This window comes from Aulonocara sp. 'chitande type north' Nkhata Bay, linkage group LG7 (genome assembly GCF_057382095.1).
Source record: "Aulonocara sp. 'chitande type north' Nkhata Bay isolate Kocher_YH1m ecotype deep benthic linkage group LG7, A_spYH_male_GT1.1, whole genome shotgun sequence".
Lineage (NCBI taxonomy): Eukaryota > Metazoa > Chordata > Actinopteri > Cichliformes > Cichlidae > Aulonocara > Aulonocara sp. 'chitande type north' Nkhata Bay.
The window spans coordinates 49,348,138-49,369,231 of NC_141350.1; the positions used below are offsets into that span (position 1 = coordinate 49,348,138).

At 39.8% G+C, this 21,094-nt stretch overlaps 1 protein-coding gene across 4 annotated transcripts in view; it reads right to left on the reverse strand.

Annotated features, from left to right (window-relative positions):
* ccbe1 (collagen and calcium binding EGF domains 1) overlaps positions 1 to 19,436 on the reverse strand; it is a 49,218-nt gene extending 29,782 nt beyond the window's left edge. For 2 of the 4 annotated variants that reach the window (XM_086300999.1, XM_086300996.1), the window contains exons 1-3: positions 19,176 to 19,414; positions 18,917 to 19,044; positions 18,735 to 18,815 (exon numbers count right to left, since the gene is read on the reverse strand). In XM_086300999.1, coding sequence (XP_086157125.1) covers positions 18,735 to 18,815; positions 18,917 to 19,020 — 185 coding nt within the window. In that variant the 5' untranslated portion in view covers positions 19,021 to 19,044; positions 19,176 to 19,414. Of the gene's footprint in view, positions 1 to 18,734; positions 18,816 to 18,916; positions 19,045 to 19,167 lie in introns of all 4 variants that reach the window. The other 2 variants (XM_086300998.1, XM_086300997.1) reach the window with 2 other exon arrangements.
* Positions 19,437 to 21,094: the final 1,658 nt, after the last annotated feature.

Genomic DNA, 21,094 nt, shown 5'->3' on the forward strand with positions numbered 1-21,094 from the left:
GCTATAGCCAGCAGCCTCTTAGTTTTCACTGACTGGAAACATGTAAAAAAAACTTGTTTGGCATGTTTAATTAGCAAAAATACAAGAGAGAAAAAGCCCCCAGTCACACACAGCCAGGCTGTTCTCCCCTATTTCCAAACAGATTTTAAACCGAGTAAGCTAACGGCCCCCTGGCTCCAACTTCATTTAGTGCATCTGTTAGAGTAGTACTGATCTTCTTATCTCACTGTCTGCTACAAAGCAAACACGCATGTTTCTTAAACATTAGAATAACCTTAAAACAATTCATTGTATTCTTCTCCTCTGTAAGAGTCTCTTTTAGTAACTGCATAACATCCTGAATTAACAAACAATAAACAAGTGCTCTGCCTGTCATGCAGCCATACTAGGAATAAGATACAGCTGTTCATTGACTGCTTTTGTTTGGCTGTAAAGGTTCACTTGAAATAAGAACTTCTCTCTGTGGATCTATCTGCTGTCAACAGTTATAGCGACTACGTACAGTCATCCCGCTGTGCTGGCATCTGCAAAATAATCCAACATCTTTTTTTTTGAACAAGACTCACGCAACAAAACACTAAGCTCAGCTAAGCCACCAGCTGGCTGTAACAGAGTCAGCCCAAGCTCTTTACTCTCTCTGTAGCTTTTCCAAAGCGGTGTCTTTCTCTCAGACAAATTAAACTGAACTGTGATCACATCTTAAAAATGTTTAAATAATTCAAAACACAACACGATGAAATCGAGCTGAGAAACATTTCAATTACATGAGCTAGTAAAAGTGACACCTCAGGAAATTATAGCGAGCGTGGCTATCTGCGGCCTGTTACAGTAAACCTGATTACACCTCCATGTGTTTCTAACTCAAACCATTCTGATGGACAGAGGCCAGGTATTACGAATCCCCTTCAAACACAGATATTTCTGTGGAAGCATGCAACTTTCACTTCAGGGAAATGCTAAAAGAATCTTGCGGGGAATGATAGTCATTTAATTCCTATGCTATTATTCACAGATTTAACAGCTCATTACTTTAACTGTGAGGAAAAATCTGCTGAAAAACAAACTCTGCACTGCAAAAAAGCCATTCTACGTAAATGATGCCATAACAAGATGAAAAACTTATCTAAAGAAAAAACTGTTTTAAAGAACTAAGCTCCTGAAAGGTCAACCGATATCAAAATGTGTCTGAATTTTTGCTTTTGAATGCTAATATAGTTGGATAAAAATGGTGATGTATAAAGCAGATTTTCTCTGTCTCTCTCAGTAATACTGCAGAACCTTCACCTCATACAAAAAAACAACAACAAACTATTAATAGAAATACAAATACATTCCTCTAAACTCAAAAGGGTAGAATGGATCTTTCAGATGATAAGTACCGAATTGCTGTATGAGTTTGGCTAATAAATAAATGCTGAATTCCAGCACATATTTACATGTATTTACAGTCATGCTTCTAGTGTAGCTCTAATAAACTTTGGTTTACACTGAAAAACACAATTACTCTGTATAGTTCCATGAAATGTTGTACCACTGCTGGGTTACGCTTCCAAATGATGCTAATGTGCTGAAGTCAATTCAATTGGACCGCACTCGAAAGATAGTTTGCAGTGAGTAGGACTGAGTGAACGTAAACAACAGTGTCCGCAAATGATGATGAAAGATGTTTGTGGTGCTAGGAAACTCTAGATGTTTTACTAAAATCGAAACCCAGTAAAAAATTACCAGAAAAAAAGATCAAACGTGAAAACATAACTTGACTCTGAAGCAACATCGTCTTCCCTGTAATGCTAACTCTGCACAGTGTGCTGCAGATAGGGCTGATAAACATGTAAACATAGTGCAGAAGCTGCTCTGATAAACAAACTGTGTGTTGACGCCACCATTAAATTACTCCGGCGTCGGTTTTAGAATGACGTTCTTCAAAAATGAATACAATACACATCTAAATCAATGGATCTGTGACTGATTATATGAAGCCAGAGCAATATATCACATGGTTCTACATAACTACTAAACATCATGACATTAGCAATTACTTCAAAAAACTGTTATACCTAAATTATTTAATTATTATTTATTTAATTTGTTTTGCTTTTTAACAACTGTAATCCATTTTTTGGGTGTCTTGCGTTTTTTGCCACGTGCTCTTATACAAACACAGGACTACAAGCGTTTGCCCTGGAACAACTTGTACTATTGCCCGTTTTCAAAAACTCCCGAAAAAAGTTAGGGGGAAGTGGGACTATCCAAACTTGTCTTTTCTCTCAGGGTGCTGCCTCGATAGTGCAGCCAGAAAGCACGAAAAGAATTACTACCGTACCTGTGCTAGTCTCATATCACTGGAAAACACACTCAGTCATCACGCAAACGTTGTTCTAGGGAGCGATCAACGTTAAAAATCGTGCCTGGTCCAACTTCCTCAGATGTTTCTTCTCATGTGCTCCTCAGCCACAGCGCTGCAGTGTGAAAACAGCTACTGACTATTACGTGTAGGTGCTAAGTAGTTACTGTATTTTTTTCTGCTTTCAGCATATGTTCATGACAAGAAAAGAGTAATCAAATGGAGATGTGAGGAATGTGAGGTTAGCCCGCTCGAGGCTTTCTGGTGTTTGTGTTATTTTTATGTTGCAGTGAAACGGAATTTTCCTTCCAGCGACTGCACATAGAAATTAGCCAACAATGGCTTACTCATGTTCTGATTATTGCTGGGCGCTGCGTGTAAATGTGCAAATAAAATGCACATTTATGGGGAGAAGAAGGTAAGATGAGGACAACGATAAAGGACAGCAAATTTAGGCGGGCTGGTATTATGTAGCTCCAAAACTAGTGTAATAAAGTCTGCAGAAAGGGACTGAGCCACTGACGGCGGCGGCAGTGATGATTATCGTTAAAATAAATGACATCTGACTTACAAATATTGAAATTCAGTAACAAATGAAAAAAATTCTCAACGGAAGGGGAAACATCTGTCGAAAACCACAAAACCTGAGGTCCCTCTTCCAAAATGTGTTATTAACATCGCGCGTTGCAGCTGTTTACAATTTAAAATGACTGGTATGGATGTGTGTTTTTACTGAGGTGGTGTCGAGCTGCTGTCCTTCAGGACTGACAAATTAGTTGCATATTATTTCCACTAATGGCAGAAGAAATTGCAGCTTCAAGTGGTCTAACGACAAATAACAAATGATCAAAAAGGACATCAAGGTGAAACATTCAAACTACTTTAATTATGTGATGAGCTTGTCAAGAAGTTCCTGTTTCACTGTAATAGGTATACAAACATCGTTTTAATGTATAGTGTGCTACAGTGTAATTTTTATAAACAACATCGGGGTATTTTAAAATAACATACTGAGTAAAACTCGAGCCAAGAAATGGGGCAGAAAAGCCACAGCATGAGGTGTACTTATCACCACATCCCTTAACCAAAGCAAAACCACAGCGTGACCAAAGCGTGACCACACTTCGGTTCTCTGCGGAATGAGCCAGATGCACGAATGAGCATCAGCCAAGAGAAACAAGAGCAGGCTTTAAAGAAACCAAAATGTCGAGCAAAAAATGGCTGATACGTGTTTTAGAGGAGGAAAAAAGTGCCTGTGATTTGCAAAATTAGGCTGAATGTGAAAACAGACCACACACAAAAGTCTTAAAGATCAGCTGACAGGTCATTACATGTAGAATGGATTATCATTTAGAAAAAACCCGTGCAAAATGCATTCTTTAACACCTGATTTATTCAAGCAAGAAAAAGGGAGATATTCAAAAAGATAATCAGCCAGTACATAAGAAATACTGATGAGAGCAATCAAATTTAAGTGTCCTCCATATGCTTTGACACGCTCTCCAATAACTGCTATAGTGTTTAAGTCTTTAAAAGAAGTGAAAATGCTCCACATGCTGTTGTTGAACTATTCAGCAAAATAAAATAAAAATAAAAAGTCTACAGACTTAAGGACACATTTTAAATTATTTGAACTTTCGGGTGAGGCATGTTTTGTGTTACAGTTTTCTTTCAAATGGAAACAGATGGTAAAATGCATGTAAGGAACCAAATCAAATTACAATCTGTCCAGTAATGCTGTAAATGTTGAAATAAGTCTGATCAGAATCGGGAAAGCATGTTTCTAATTATTCAAAGAAAGAAAATAAGAGAACAAAGGCAATGAACTAATAAAGGGAGCCTCCTAATTCCAAGTGTATTTAAAGATCATGTGTCATGAATGCTGATTTGAACCTTTAGCACATGACATTTTTTATATCAACAGCAACTGAATCAACACATAATCTATAATACTGATATAACAGTTTGGTGTTATGTGCTGAAGACAAAGGAGAGGAGAAAGGATGTTTGTTATTGCTGGTGCTTTACATCTGTCACTAAAGAATGCTCCTTAACACTAACATGTCCTCCCCTGCAATCACTATGATAACTTACACATGACTGTATCTACCTAAGCGCTAAGGAACGGGACCGGGACACTTCCTTTACCGTATAAGGCGCATCACTAAGCTGCTTACCCTAGGGTGAGCTATTAAATACAAATACATATCTATAATACTTGCATGGGACAGAGAAACAAAATAAAGTAGAGGTAATGATAACATTGGTGGAAAAAATTGATGCACAAAATACATTTACTGGGTTTTGGAAAATAAGCATTCAGACAATTGTATTTAAGTAAATATGTATTAAAATTCCTTGAATGACGAGGACAAGCCAACAGAACAGATAGGCTGTGTAGGTCACAAGGGGGCCCTACGAATAGGGAAGTAGGTTCAAAGCAAATGCAGTGATAGAATCAGCAACAAGAGGGACAGGATACAACCTACGAATATCAGGTTATCCACGGCAGATTTATTCAATGATCCCCAGCAATGATGATACAGCACACTAGCATTATCTACTTTGAAACACCAGATGATTAAACATGAGTCATCTACAAACAATAAAGTTATGCAGGGTCCAATGGGAGCAGTACGAGTCAAGGCACATAACTATGGTGACATGAGTGAAAAGACCTGTCCTCTAGTTCGTATGCTAAAAACATGCGCCAATAATGTTAAAGTGAGGAAACCTCACAAAGCAAGCAGGACATGCTACAGATTTCTTTCTTTCTTTTTTACCACTTTGTGGTTGAGGTAGACACACGCACCTACATGTCCTTCTAAATCGAGTTTCTTCTCCATAAAAAAAAGTACCCTGGAGGTCCTGGTTAGAGTGGCCCTCCAACTTGCTGAACATACTTCTATACTTTACGTCTCCGCGTTTCCACTAGGGTCCCAGTGACGTAAATTTTGTTATTGGATGGTAAGCATTAGAATTTAACCAACTGTGTATGTACCCAGGCAACGGACTTGAAGAGGACTTCAAAGAAGTATAACAGCAATGTCTGTGTCTGCAACAAAATATGGCTAAGAAAGCAGCTAAGAAACCCCCTGAGCGACCGTGGCTCAGGGGGTTGGGAAGCGTATCTGTAACCGGAAGGTTGCCGGTTCGATCCCCGGGCTCTCTGTCCTGGTCGTTGTGTCCTTGGGCAAGACACTTTACCCTACTGGTGTTGGCCAGAGGGGCCGATGGCGCGACATGGCAGCCTTGCTTCTGTCAGTCTGCCCCAGGGCAGCTGTGGCTACAACCGTAGCTTGCCTCCACCAGTGAGTGAATGAATAGTGGCATTGTAAAGCGCTTTGGGTGCCTTGAAAAGCGCTATATAAATCCAATCCATTATTATTATTGAATAACAATCGCAGTGCAAGATTCTTCCTTGGGAAGCTGCTGAATGATGAAAAGGACCACCACAACAGGAACAAGGCCACCAAGTTAGTCAGCAGCGAAAACATGAAACAGGAAAGACCAGGGCTGGCTGATTAGCAGTGACTGAACTTTCACAATAAGGAGATTTTCCACTAATAAAGTGATTGTGGTTGGGACTGGAGGGGTGACACCAATAAAAATGTTAACGCATTTTGGACGATCATTCATATATGTGAGTGTCCTGCCCAGGTACTGTCTATATGTGAAAAACTCTTAATATTCGGCCGTCCACTATAAACCTGCCTCAGCTCAGTCAGGCAATGTGTGAACAGAGTGAATGAGAGTGAACAGGGCACAAGTATAAGTTACTGGGTTGACCATGCAAACTATGTGCAGTAAGGCTATTGTAGAGGCCCGGGTTTGAATCTGCCTCAAGGCCATTTACTGCATGTTTCATCCTCTCTGCTCTTACTCTCAGCTTTACTATCTAAATAAAAGATAAAATGGATTTGAATAAACTCCAAAGCAAGATCATATTGAATTTTAGAGACACAGAACTAATTGCTGTTGATATGTTGCATTTTTTATTTTTTCTGAGAAAAGTGTACGATTACCTGAATGTTGCTGTTAGAAACATTCTCTGTTGGGGTTATTAGTGTAGAGGATTTCTTAGCCTGCACATTTTTTAAATCTTGTTTAAACTATATGGATATAGTTTGTCTGACATCATCCTGTATCCCATGTGAAAGTGTGTCTTAAAATCAGTGGCATAGAGTCCCACGCAACACATCTAGCCAGTTTCTCAGACATGGATTGAAAATCATTTTTAGTCTCTAACCAGCCTTAATCCATGTCTGGGAAACTGAACAATATTGGTTTTTTTATGTATTTTTTTGGCTTTGATTTTTAATATCAAACCAAGAATTTTAAAGAACTCTTTTTCCAAAAGAGGATTATTTCAATGAAAATTACTCTTAATAGGGAAAAGCCTTTCTTCAAAACAACAAACATCAAGGTAATTTATCTCTGACAAATGACCAATGAGCTTCTTATGACGTCAGTTTGATGATGTCTACACCAAAACCTACTTTTATGATTTCCCAAATCATTATGTTTTTTTAACCATTGTGCTTCAGTTCCTCCAAGGGGTGGAAACCATGATTTATAATTGAAGAGAAGAGAGGCGTTCTGGATATTCACTTTGCAGACATTGTCATCTGAAGGACTGAATGATGAACTTGTCCTCATGTAATGTTGTAGTTTCGTGATGACCTTATATAGATGTACAAATGTGCATTAACACCGCTTCTCTATACCTGACGCAGGTCGCACAGCTGGATAAAAATAATGGTGAGCGGGGGCAGTGTGAGGAGGTTATATGATATATTTCTCTACTCAAATCATTATGTTAAAACTGAATAAGATTAGCAGCATTGGCTCTTCTGGCCCACAACAGAAAAAAGATTTGTTTCAGTTCAAAAGAGAACTAAGTAATGAGCATAGTTGAATAAACAATGATGGATTTACAATTAGGTCTATACGCACAGAAAAGTCCATGCAGGTGCACCTAATCCCTCCTTTTCAAGAGTAATGTATTTACCAAAGTGGGACATGCACACAAGGAGATAATTCATCATAGCTGTAGATGAGCAAAAAGACCAGGCAACAGAGCCATGCACACAACAACCTACCGGGTACACTTTTAACTTTGTACAACATCTGGCAAAATTGAAATTATTTATTCTGAAAAGAAGAAGAACTGGCACTATTGTAAACTTTGAAAGCTGTAATGTTATAAAATCATAAAAGAATGTGTTTGTAACAGGGAACATCACGTTTTGACGATTCCTGTTGTTGAGTCTAAATAACAGACAACCAGCTTATAAGAGTGGCTATGAAGGAATATGTACAGATTGGATATTCTGGATCATTTCTAGGACTTCCATGCAACCTACAAGAAAAGAAATCATGGGCCATGAATGTGCTGTCAGACTTGGTGAGAAGGTAATTTGCTGGAAAAGAGAGACTTTTCCAGCAAATTACCGGTATAAATTAGAACTTATTTTATACATCAACAACACAATTTATTTCGCCAGCCAAGACCTAATTTTCTGTTCCGTATCAGGAATCAAAAGTGCGTTGGGTTTACCACAACTTGTAGTGTTATGACTGTGCTATTTTTTTTGTTATCATTGGCAAGCTCCGTTTCAAGCTTGTTAATCTAATAAAAGTTGCAACTGTGTTTTTAAAGTGCATTAAGTAAATCTGAAAATACATCAGTTTAATTAAGATTTTTTTAATTTTTACAATTACATTTTTTCCCCCGAAGTGACCATACCTAAAAACCAAAAATATTTTTTACTCGTTTTTTATATCCATGCCCTCTACAACCACCAAGAAACAAATTCAAACCACAATCACAAACAAGCCCCGACTTAAACCAAGTGGTTATTGTGTAACAATTTCAAATAAAGGTCTTCTGCCTTTGCAGATCTACTCAAACCAAAACAAAGTCTTAACCATCACTAAGTAAATCATGTTTATGCTGGAATAAAAAATTTTCAGTTTCAGTTTTTGAAGTTATTGTATAGCTAGCAAAGGTACCAGTTCAGCTGCTTATACTTAATTCTGGAGTACAGTTTGTTGGTTTTTGGAGCTTTGATTGAAATAAATTAGGAAATAAATGATAATTTATTTCTACCGCCTCACTGAATCAGACAACAAATTATTGGCTCACAAAGATCCAGCATTCAAACAGTCGACCCCAGAAACAAAAAAATAAATAAAAAGTTATAGTTACTAATCATTCATTTGATTTCACTTAATATAAAGCAGGGTTTAAATGAGATAGACTAGGAGCTTAACTGGGCAGCTGACTTCCTCCTCCTCTTAACATCTTTTTAATGTTCAACAGTGTGGGAGCTGTCACTGGAGAGCAAAAAAAAGCAAACAAGAATTCACAACATAGTGTGCATTAAAGCAGTCTGCTACACTTAACAGGCTTCATACCCACTTTCTGGCTCCTGATACAAAGCAGATGTTGATATCTTTTTCTCTGACAGGACATTATGCATCATTTCAGGCATTTGGTTTATTATTATGGAATATATCTAACCACACTCTCATGACTATGTCAGTCATAGAGATCATATATTCAGTACTTTTTAAAGGCAAGGGTTTATGACATTTTAATACCAGAGCTTGTGGTCAAATACCCATTTTACAGTGTAAAATGGGTATTTGAGTTGTAGTTGAGGTAATACAATGTTTTAAATGATTCTCTCTCAGCTTTCCACTTTATTGATGGTGGTATATTTTTAGAGTTTTCATCAACTTGAAATTACAACTTGTTCCCCTAACTTTCTGATATTATTTAATTGAAAACATGCAAGTAAAATTTCACTGATTGTGCACTGTGTGAAACTGAAATCTGTTGGGTTGATCTGGCTTGTTAACTTAAATAAATCACGTGTTACCCACTGACTTAATATAGGTTGTTCTTCTAACTTCCTCTTTTCTCTTACCTTAGTATCAAAATATGACAATATGGAGCTGGTTAAGGTAAATAATTTCAAGCATCTGAAATTATTGAAATCATTTTGAACCATCTTATCTATAGTTTTGCATCTACTGGTTTCACTGCCAGTGCTGATGAGAAACAGCTTGGACGTGTTTCATGCTCTTTCCTCATCAGAATCAGAATCAGAATCAGAATGGGTTTATTGCCAGATGTTGAGGTTTACAACATTAGGAAATTGCTGCGGTGCTTCAGTGCAGACAATAAGAATTAAAGTGCTATGTAGAAAGAAAGATATGTGCATGAGATATACATGAGATATATACATGAGAATAAGAATTATGAGTGCTACGTAGAAAGATATATACATGAGTGCAGGTGGTGATCAGTGCCAAACATATATACATGAGAGTAAGAATTATGAGTGCTATGTAGAAAGATATATACATGAGTGCAGGTGGTGATCAGTGCCAGACATGAAATGATGCAGTGACACAGCGTAGGGTCATGTGTTAGTGGCGGGGACAGTCATGTGGTTATTGTTCATGTGTCCAACAGCAGAGGGGAAGAAACTGTTCTTGTGGCGAGAGGTTCTGGTGCGAATGGACCGGAGCCTCCTGCCTGAGGGCAGCAGGTCAAACAGACTGTGTCCAGGGTGAGAAGGGTCAGCTGAGATCCGGGCTGCACGCCGCAGAGTCCTGGAGGTGTACAGGTCCTGCAGAGATGGGAGTCTGCAGCCAATCACCTTCTCAGCAGAGCGCACAACACGCTGCAGTCTCTGTTTGTCCCTGATAGTGGCTCCAGCGTACCACACGGTGATGGAGGAGGTGAGGATGGACTCGATGATTGCAGTGTAGAATTGCATCATCGTCCGTGTTGGCAGGTTAAATTTCTTCAGCTGCCTCAGGAAGTACATCCTCTGCTGGGCTTTCTTGATGACGGAGGTGATGGTGGGCTCCCACTTCAGGTCCTGGGTGATGGTGGTACCCAGGAAGCGGAATGAGTCCACAGAGGTGATGGGGGTGTCAGTCAGGATGATGGGGGGGAGTGGGGCTGTGTGCTTCCTGAAGTCCACAATAATCTCCACTGTCTTCTGGGCATTCAGCACCAGGTTGTTGTGGCTGCACCAAGACACCAGACGTTCAACCTCCCTCCTGTAGGCAGACTCATCCCCGTCAGAGATGAGCCCAATGACGGTGGTGTCATCTGCGAACTTGATTAGCTTGACAGACTGGTGGGTGGAGGTGCAGCAGTTGGTGTACAGGGAGAAGAGCAGAGGAGAAAGAACACAGCCCTGAGGGGAGCCGGTGCTGATGGTCCGGGAGTCCGAGACATTCTTTCCCAGCCTCACGTGCTGCTTCCTGTCCGTCAGGAAGTCAGTGATCCACCGGCAGATGGGATCAGGCACATTCATCTGGGAAAGCTTGCCTCGGAGATGGTCTGGAAGGATGGTGTTGAAGGCAGAGCTGAAGTCCACAAACAGGATCCTGGCGTAGGTTCCTGGGGAGTCCAGATGCTGCAGGATGAAGTGTAGGGCCATGTTGATGGCGTCGTCTACAGACCTGTTGGCTCTATATGCAAACTGCAGGGGGTCCAGGAGGGGGGCCGTGAGGGTCTTGAGATGGGAGAGAACTAGGCGCTCAAATGACTTCATGACCACAGATGTCAGAGCCACGGGTCTGTAGTCATTTAGTCCAGTGATCCTAGGTTTCTTGGGGACAGGGATTATGGTAGAGGACTTGAAGCAGGCAGGCACATGACATGCCTGCAGTGAGGAGTTGAAGATGCCAGAAAACACTGGGGCCAGCTCGTTTGCACAGTGTCTGAGGGTGGCAGGAGACACACCGTCTGGGCCGGGAGCTTTCCGAGCATTCAGACTCCTAAACTGCTTCCTCACATCTGCTTCATGAATATGAAGCAGATGTGAGATATGAAGCATACGACTCAATTTATTGTAATGCATTTTTGTTTTTGTTCAAAGACAAATAGCTTATTATGTTGTCATGCCTAAAAATATTTGGCTTAAATATATAATATTTACGCCAAACCTAAAACTGTTTTGTGTTTCTGCTTTAATAATTTATAACGCGCCTCTTTTGGAACAAATGGAGAAAAAAAATAGAATAACAACAAAACAAGATGTGGTTGTGTGCTACAGTTCTCCAGTTTCTGGAATTTATCTTCCAAAATCCTTTTACTTGGACTTCTCTTTAGTTTCTGCTATCCATAAACGAGTAGGAAGACTTGATTAGTCCCACATAGTATACGATGGATGGGTTTGTAGGTAATAGAGAGACAACCCAAAACTAGGTGTAATGATTCTCAGCTAGCCTACTTTTTTTCTGTCTTATTCATCAGTTTTCCATCGCCGGATGTTCATTCCTTAGTCTCAGAATAATCACTGTGCAATTAATGCCTCATTATATTGTATCAATGTGTTGTTACAGATAGAAGACCGGTATGCAAAGACATTCAACTGTTGGAAAATTGAAGTAAAGACATATATCCAAAGGGCTCTACCCAATCAAATAGTTTACAATAGTGAATGTTTGCCTGCGGCTCAGTTGACTTTCATTTAGTAATATCCTAACACGGGAGCTTTTCTGAGTCACATTTTTTTCCATCATGGAAATTTCCTGAATGACACTACACATATGTTGTCTATAAATCTAGGTTCATTCTGTTTTTCAGTCCAAAACATTTACAACATCATAAGAACCATAGTAGCCCAGAAGAACAAAACATCATTTTACTAGGGTCTGCTAAACTGTGCTGCAATATATCCTTCATGGATCATTGGAGGGACAACAGTATGGAAACAATGCCCTGCAAAATGTATTTCTTGTGTTGAAAGCTATTTGAATTGGGAGACGGAACAGAAGTCCAAGTGAGAGGATTATTCCAAGGTGCAGAATAGATTTAAATATGATGTGAAAAACAGATTTAAAACCAAAGGAAACAAGGGAGACTTAAGGTCTTTTGGCCAAGCTGAATAATCAGGCTGAAGTGATCACTTCACTGGAGCTGAGCAGCACCCCCAGCTGTGCCCGAATATGACTTGGAATTACAGCATAAATCAGGAACTGATTTATGGTGTAGTGAGTAGACAATGCTTCTCATTCCTGTTGGCACATTTGTGCATTTCGTGATTCACTAAAATACAAGGAGTAATTGATACTTACAGGAAATGCAACCAAAAGAATCCAGAGAAGTTAACTGGAAATAAATGACTGGACATTTATAGGACACAAACAGCGCTGTTTGGATCAGCCAAGTGCATATGTCATGACTATGATGTCCCACTTGGGGGGGGGGGGTTAGACTCAGTTTTATTGCTGTGTAAGGCAGAGTTTCCCCGGACTTCCAAAGTTAACGACTACAAAAAGGAAGAAAAGGTAGAGGGAACACAAACTGCTAAGTACCACCAGAATTGTTTGGAAAAATAACAAAGCAACAATTACACATGCCCCACATCAATTATATGTAACTGTTACAGCTGTATAGTGGAACTAAAATCGCACTGCCTGTGTTCTGCTTCTTCTCCAGAGAAGCATTTCCTTTGCAGGCTAGGCAGGGTTGACATCATATAGACAATAAATCAAGCCAATGTTATAACTGTTTCTTGTACCTTCTTGTCACCCTAAGAAAAGTTATAAACAAAGATTATTAATGTGTCTCAATCCTATGATGTTTTACATACTGGACCTGGCTCTCTTCTTGGATTGTCAGAGAACTCACACTTCAGTATGGAAAAACATCTACAACCTGAATAAACGTATGAATACACGGTACAAAAACAATCAAACAACCTGCCTTTGTAGTTTGTGAATTGGCCTAAAATAGTGCAAGCTCAAAAGTTATACTCACTAAGAGCTTCTGTAAAGTATACATCTACTGGGCACTTATTAAGTACGTGTTGCCGATACTTGCCTTCAGAACTACTTTAATTCTTCATCGTCCATATTCAATAAGTTTTGAAAACATCCCTCAGAAATATTGATCCAGCCTCATAGTTGCTGCACATCCATGATGCAACTCTCCCATTTTGCAACATTCCAAAGCTGCTCTGTTAAACTGAGATCTGGTGACTGTGTAGGGCATTTGAGTACAGTAAACTCAGTGCCATGTTCAAGAAACCAGTTTGAGATGATCTGCACTTTGTGACATAGTGTGTTATCCTGTTGGCAAGCAGCCATCAGAAGATTGTTATGCTGTGGTCATAAAGCGATGGACATGGTCATCAGGAAATTATCAAGTATGTTGTGGTCTTTAAATGATGCTCAAGAAAATATCCCCGGCACTATAACAACACAACTAGGTTCCTGAACAGGTGACACAAGGTAGGATTGATCCATCCATTCATGTTGTTTATACCAAATTCTGGTCTTACCATCTGAATGTTGCTGCAGAAATTGTTGTTGAATTCTGGAGAGGCTGTGTGAACTGTGACCTCAGTTTTCTGAGAGAAGACATACACTGATGGGAGTGTGGTCTTCTGCTGCTGCTTCAGAGATGCTTTTCTGCATATCTGTGTTGTGACATGATTATTGGAGGTATTGTTGCCTTCCTGTTAGCTCGAAGCAGTCTGGCTATTCTACTTTGACCTCTGGCATCATTAAGGTATTTTGCACAGATCTGCTGCTCCTTGGATAATTTCAGACCATTCTCTGTAAACTCTAGAGAAAACAGTACGTTGTCTTAACTGTGACTACAGGTCTAAATGCACTGAGTTGCTTCCATGTGATTGGCTGATTAGATATATGCATTAACAAGCAGTTGAGCAGATGCACACAATAACGTGACCATCGAGTGTATTTTTCCAATGACTATGTCTCACAAGACATTATTTTCAACTGCTCAGCAAGAACTGGAAGGCCTTTAAATTTGTAACACTGATTCAAATAAAGCACGTTGCTTGATAATACTCCATGCAGTGTTCCAATAAATCAGAAATCAAGCTCAGCTCAAGCTAAGCCACAAAAAGAAAAATGACCTAATTTAGGAGAATTGATGTTTGAGCGTCAACAACTGTGGTTTCATAAAAAATACAGTATAACAGAAAACAGCACTGCTAAAAGAAACAAAAAACTTTGTCAACATAAACCCTGCTACTGGCAACAATTATGACATAAATTCTGGGTGTTACAATGTAACAACACAACAGGCAGAAGATGCTGCCAAACAAACACAAAGCTCAATGTATCATGTTAATCAAACCCTTGTCTGTTATTTTGTAAGGCTTTTATGTTGCAATCCTATGTATTTTTTATTCAAATGCAACTCTACACAGCTTTTCCTGCCTTAGCTTTAGTATGAGCCAAGCATATCAAACGCTATGACTAGAAATGCAGAATCCTAATTCAGTACAACCCATAATATTGAAATCTTAATGTGAAACAACTCAAACAGAAAGTGAGAGAAGATCAGACCAGAAGCGAAACTGAGAGATATATGTGCAGAGACAAATGAGCCCTGGTACCAATTCTCCTCTGGTCCTGTTTTCTCAGTATGATCAGTGGTGCATCAGTGTTGTGCATACAGTGCCACTGCATGAGGAAAAATAGGTCTATTTTTCTTTCTGGTAAAAAATCCACTGTAAAATGCAAATTAAAGTAATACAATAGCTTCAAAAAATATATTGTGATGACTGCCCTGAAAAAAATCTTCATTGAAAGCATATCACGTTGACTAAAAGCTAGTCATACACACTACTTCTTTGTAACTTCTGCAACACCTCTGCTCACAGCCTTGTGGACTGTAAATTTCTGTGGTACTGATGCCCATCTAGCAACACCTTTTACATAAACAGCTCTTTCAACAGTGTTTAGCAAACCAACAAAATGTTCCGAGATGTGCAGACACACTGATACTCTACAGAGTGCGTAATGAATGCCATAAGCCTTTATTTTCCTTTGGCAGCTGAATCCTGCCAACTTAAATGGTGCTTGGTTCCCTTTGAAGAATGTCTCATTCATGCCAAGGCATAATAGCACTCTGCGACTGTATTTTGAGAATAATGCAGCATGCAGGTTCATGCTATCAAATGCCAATCACTCTAGTCTTTTTTCCTAATAATAATAACTCTCTAGCATTATATTCTAGCATTTTTTAAAAGACGCAGTGACAAAGTGCTCCACAGTTTGAATAAAACCACACATTAAAGATAAGCATACATATTCCAGCTACAGTCACACATTCATTTAACATAAATACTTCCATCCATATTCCTTAGGTGTATACCATGTTTAAAGTAATGGGAGAAAGTGTAAGGATAGGCTAACCTATACAAATTAGTTTTCAGCAGTCATTTCAAACACACGACTGATTTAGCCGACCTGATAGGCTGAGGAAGGCTGTTCCAAAGTTCAGGAGCTACAACCTGAAAAGCATGACCACCTCTGGTTTTAAAATAAGAGTGTGGAACAGTTAAGAGACTGATCAGGCGATTGGAGAGGCCAATTACTGGAATAAGGTCTCAGTAGCGCTCATATACACACAGGGGCCAAGCCATGTAGGGCTTTATATGTTATTAATACTTTTTTTTAAAATTTATTTCTGAATTTCACTGAAAACCAGTGAAGGGCAGCAAGAAAAGCGGCGATGTGTGAGTGCCAGTTTGTTTTCATAAGCACTCGAGCTTGCTGCATTCACAACCAGCTAAAGATGGGCTTAGAAGGAATGGCCGATCTCCTTAGAGAAGCTGTCAGGGCCAAACCTGACAACCTCAGCTGACAGTGATTCACAGAGGTAGGAGCATCTGTTGAGGCTGTTGGGTTTAACAGAAATGTACAGCTGTGCATCATCAGCATAGAAATAGCTAGATATGTTTCTGAAGCTGTTAAGCAGATGATCTAGGGGTAACACATATAACCCTAATATTATGAGCAGTGATGACAGCAGCTACAGTTTCAGTTATTAATATGAACTCTGAAGTGTCTGTGTAAGTATGATAAAAACCGTTTGAGAGTAGTGCCAGAGATGCCAACCCAGCTTTGTAATGTTATTGGGAGTGAGATGATCAGTGGTGTCAAAAACTGACACCACCTTTATCCAAGTGCATCAGAATATCATTAGCAACTTCCAGTAAAGCTGTTTCAGTAGTGTGGTTTTGATTGGAATTTGTCAACGATACCATTTCCTTTAACCAGCTGAAGGTGCTGATGAGCGACAGTATTCTCAAGCCTTCTAGAAACGATTAGCAGTTAATAAATGGGCCTGTAAAATGTTATCTAAAACACTGAGATCTAGGGAGGTTTCTTTAAGAAGAGGGAAGATGCTGAGTGTTTTAAACTAATCTGGTGTGCAGCGAGATGAAAGGGTCTGATTTATAATAAAGAGAAGGCAGCAGTAAATGACAGGCAGAACCATCCATCCATTTCCTTCCGCTTATCGAATTCAAGGTCAGAAGGGGCTGGAGCATATCCCAGCTGACAAGAGGCAGGGTACGCTCTGGACAGGTCATCAATCTGTCACAGGGCTAACACGCAAAGACAGACAACCCGTCACGCCTCCAGTCAATTTAGATTGAACAATTAACCCAACCCTATGCATGTCTTTGAGAGGAACCTTGAGTACCCAGAGGAACCCACACAGACCTGTGTCAAACATGCAGACTCCACAAAGAAAGACCCAAGGCTAAATTCAAACCCAGGACCTTCTTGCTTGCTAACGACCACACCACCATGCTACTGCAGACTGGACTTCTTGAATAAATATGTAAATGATAACGTCAGCTGGGCAGGACGAATTGTACATGTGTGAGAATATATCAGTGAGCTGTCGTGGAAATCAGATTAAACTTGGGCAACGGGACAGGTTGAAAGAATCCAGACTTGAGCTAAAACCCGATGCCCCTAATCTTGCCAGCTAAGAAAACTTATAAATTCTTCACAGTCATCAGCAGACATGACAGGGAAAGCAGACTGAGCAGGATTAAGTAGTCTGTTAATGATGTTAAACAAGAACCTTGGACAGTGCAACTCATCTTATTCAGCAAATGAGATGCGAGTGGTTAGTAATTCCTTCGTGTGGATGTACTGAACATGAGATTGTGTTTATACATCCCCATTCAGCTATTCTATCCTCTTTCCTATGATGACTACAATGAACTTTGCTATCTGACCATTTTTGGCTGACAGACAGTTATCAGCTCACACTGTGCATGCGACCTGAAATGCACCCAGGACGCATTATCTTGGCTCTTAGCTAAAACAACTTTTCTTCTTTAAGTAAACATTGTGGGAAACAACTGTGGCTGCAGCCAATAACCGTAAACCAACATCGTTATGTTAAGAGTGTGTTTGAGATTTGGAGATCAAACAGGATGTTACTGTGTGCTTGAACCGCGGCCAGCAGTTTGTCAAGTGATGCAAAAATGGACCTCTCTAAAGTCTGTGAAATGTGGAGGAGACATCCAAAAGGCTGCCATTTCTTTACTTCTCAATGTTCTTTCCCAAAAGCACATACAGCGATAGAGGCTTCTATAACTCAAGCTCACTGACAAAATGTTTGAAATTACTTCCCTAAATAGGTCGTATGATTTTGCTTCCAAAGCTGCAGCACACCCACATTGTGAGCTCGAATCAAAACATAGAGCATTACCAAGCAAAGTGGTGTTTGAGCATTTAGTATCTGTCCAAGCCAAAATTAAATAAATTCTCAAGCATATATCTTAAAGGAACACCCTAAGGAGGTTTGTGTGGGTGGCGGTGCAGTAGCACGTCTGTAGTTGCCGCTAATTAAATGAGTCAGCTTTGTGGAAAACTTACTCACACCCATGATGAACACTAACGGCATTTATTACACTCGGCTGCTTACATGAAATCTGCCCTGTCTCTTACACATTTTTAATATGACCATCTCTTTAAAGTATGTAGTGACGAGTATTTTTTTTATTATGCCTGTGAGGCACCCCTCGCAGTGAAGACAGATTAACTTAATCCAAAGCCTCTGACAGAAGTTTTGCTGCAGGGCATAGCTGTGTCCACTATGCCTGTGAACTGTCATAATTAGAGGCAGTCTCTGAGCACAGACAAGGCCAGTCTAAAGGCTTGTGTATGCCTATGATCCCTTTAATTCACAAAGGATGATAAGGTGGAGAATCCACATCTGTCACAGGAAAACTCTTCAGAGCATAAATACATGCCTACAAGCGCAGATATGATAACTTTTATAAACAGTAGATAAAATGAAGAAGACGTTTAATTATTATTAGCCCCAGGCAGTGACAGCTTACGCAGTCTTCATTTACACATACCATTCAGTACTTCATAAAAAGAGAACTGCACCCACTGTCTACCAAATCAAAAACTTTTTATATGTCACATTAACAAATCCGAATCTGACATCATGCTGAGCTACGTGCATTGGCGCAGATTATAATTATAACCCTTTCACTCAAACATTCCCACAATCACAACTGCATAGAAGTATAAATCACTCCGCTGACAGTCTCTGCTGTACCTGTAACACGTCGTAACCTCTCCCGTTGACTTCACGCAGGGGTACTTTGTGGTAGAAATATTATTTTCCGAGCATTTCTCACTGCGGATGAAACATTTCGAAAGTAAAGTCATAATTTCATTGCACATAAACTGCAAGGACCTTTCAAGTTATTTTGGGTTCACATACACACACAATTTTACCCGTCAGTGGCATCCTCTTCTTGGTAGGACCAAAGCAAACCTCCTGAGAAGCACATGCAGGTGACGGTGAGCAGAAGAAGACTCCCGTTGTGTTTTAGCAGCATCTCCTCGGTCCGGTCACCTGGCGTCTGTTGACAGTCCGCACTTTTAGGGGTAATCTCCTCACTGTCGCAACTTCACACACACACACACGCCACACACACACATACACACCAACACACAAACACACAGTGGAGCGCAGAGAAACCCACCCACTCACCCAGCGCTTGTCGGTGTATAACCGCTGCTCATTCTTGATGTGCCACTGCAGGACCTGAACTCACTTTAACTTCCGCCGCTTCTATAATTAAAGAAGTTACGTTTTAAGACTAATTTAAAGTCTTTTAATTCTCCAAAATGTGTTTTAATTAAAGTAGAAGTAGTTTGTGCACCGAGGTAAACCTCTTGTAAATAGTGTCTCCTCGGTTAAATGTTGAACATTGACTGGCAAAACCCTAAACTCATTCAACACTTTAGAGCGCGCAGGCAAATGCACGTGCGCAAACACGCGCTCCGGAGCTACTGAGCGTTTTGAGCTTTGCTGCCACCACGCGGCTGTAAATAAAATAACACCTAATTAGTGTTCATCAGTTCAGTCACTTTAGGTAGGTGCACCTAATGTAGTATGTCTCTGTTCTCCTAATGTTATAAAGTTTTAACTGTAAACCTTCGTGATATTGTTTTTCTTTTAACTTTTATTTCACCCCATTTTGCCTTCAGACTTGTCTTAATTACTTGAGAATCTAGAAATTGTAATCCATGTTGAAATGATAGCATCACACAGTTGCAGCAGATGTTTTTAGTGAATAATCAATTACATTTTATTTATATAGCACCAAATCACAACAACAACAATCACCTCAAGGTGCTTCATTATTGTAAGGTAGAGACCTTAAAATAACACAGAGAAAACCTCGACTGTTGAACTCCCTTTTAGCAGGAAGAAACCCAGGGCAGCCTGTCCTGAGCAACCTCCTAGTGTGCCTAAAAGGTGGTCCAACTGTAAATAATGTCCTGTCTATCAGAAGATGAGCTTCAATATCTGAAGAAAAGTGCGTGTCCGTGATGCAAATTTCCCATTGCACCACATCTCAAAAATAGATGAGTTGGACCGAGACTATTGGCTGTCACGTTCAAGAAACCAGTTTGAGATGATTTGAGCGTTGTGACATGCCGTGTTATCCTGTTGGAAATGGCATTTTGTGAAAAATGCTGCAAAACAAACAAAGCTACACTAACTTTGTGTTTTTGAAATGTTGCTTTAAAATCCTGGGTAGCTTTGTCCTGGATAAACAGGTTAGCTTACAGTACTGTGGTGAATTCACAGTAAAGCACTGTGTTGGACTGATAATACAGTGGCTGTGTTTAGGTTATAGGAAGTGTTGCAGAGATGAATCTCCATTTAAGCTGATGATGATTAGATTAATTAACTGAATTCCAACTTTATACCAACTGCATACTGTCAGGTATAAGACAGGATAAACAGTATACTGTCAGTGTAGAGGATGGACTTCAGCCAAGATAGCTGTGAAACTGTATACATCTTGCTAAATTCAGTTGTGTAAATCCAGAAAGAGCCGCAGGTCAGCTGATCATAGCCTGTACACTAAGAAAATCTATTGATGCTCATGTTAGAAATTATTGTGAGCTGTGATTCTTCTCCCTACGCTGAGCCGCTACACAGAATCCCACTGTAACCCCTGACTGTACTCGTTTTATTGCTGAAGGTAAAGTGACCATCTACAATGTAGGCAACAATGTAGATGGTGACTTATAACTGAAATCAGACAGCTATTTTAAAAAAATCCCCTTTCATCGCATGTATCATGCATAGGAATTTCAAGATTTGTATTTATTTATTTATTTTGGGGATCACGGTGGGCCCCCTGGACCACAAATGCAAGCCCTGACTTTTTGTCGTAAACACTATAAATATGAATTTCAGAAATGTTTTTATGTTGCTTATGCCAAATCCTGACCCCACCATCTGAATGTCACAGCAAAAATGAAAACTCACCAGGCCACGTAACATTTTTCCTGTCTTGAACTTCCCATTTTGGTGAGCCTGAGTGAACTGTAGCCTCAGTTTCCTGTCCTTTAATGACAGAAGTGGGAACCAGTGTGGTCTTCTGCTGCCAT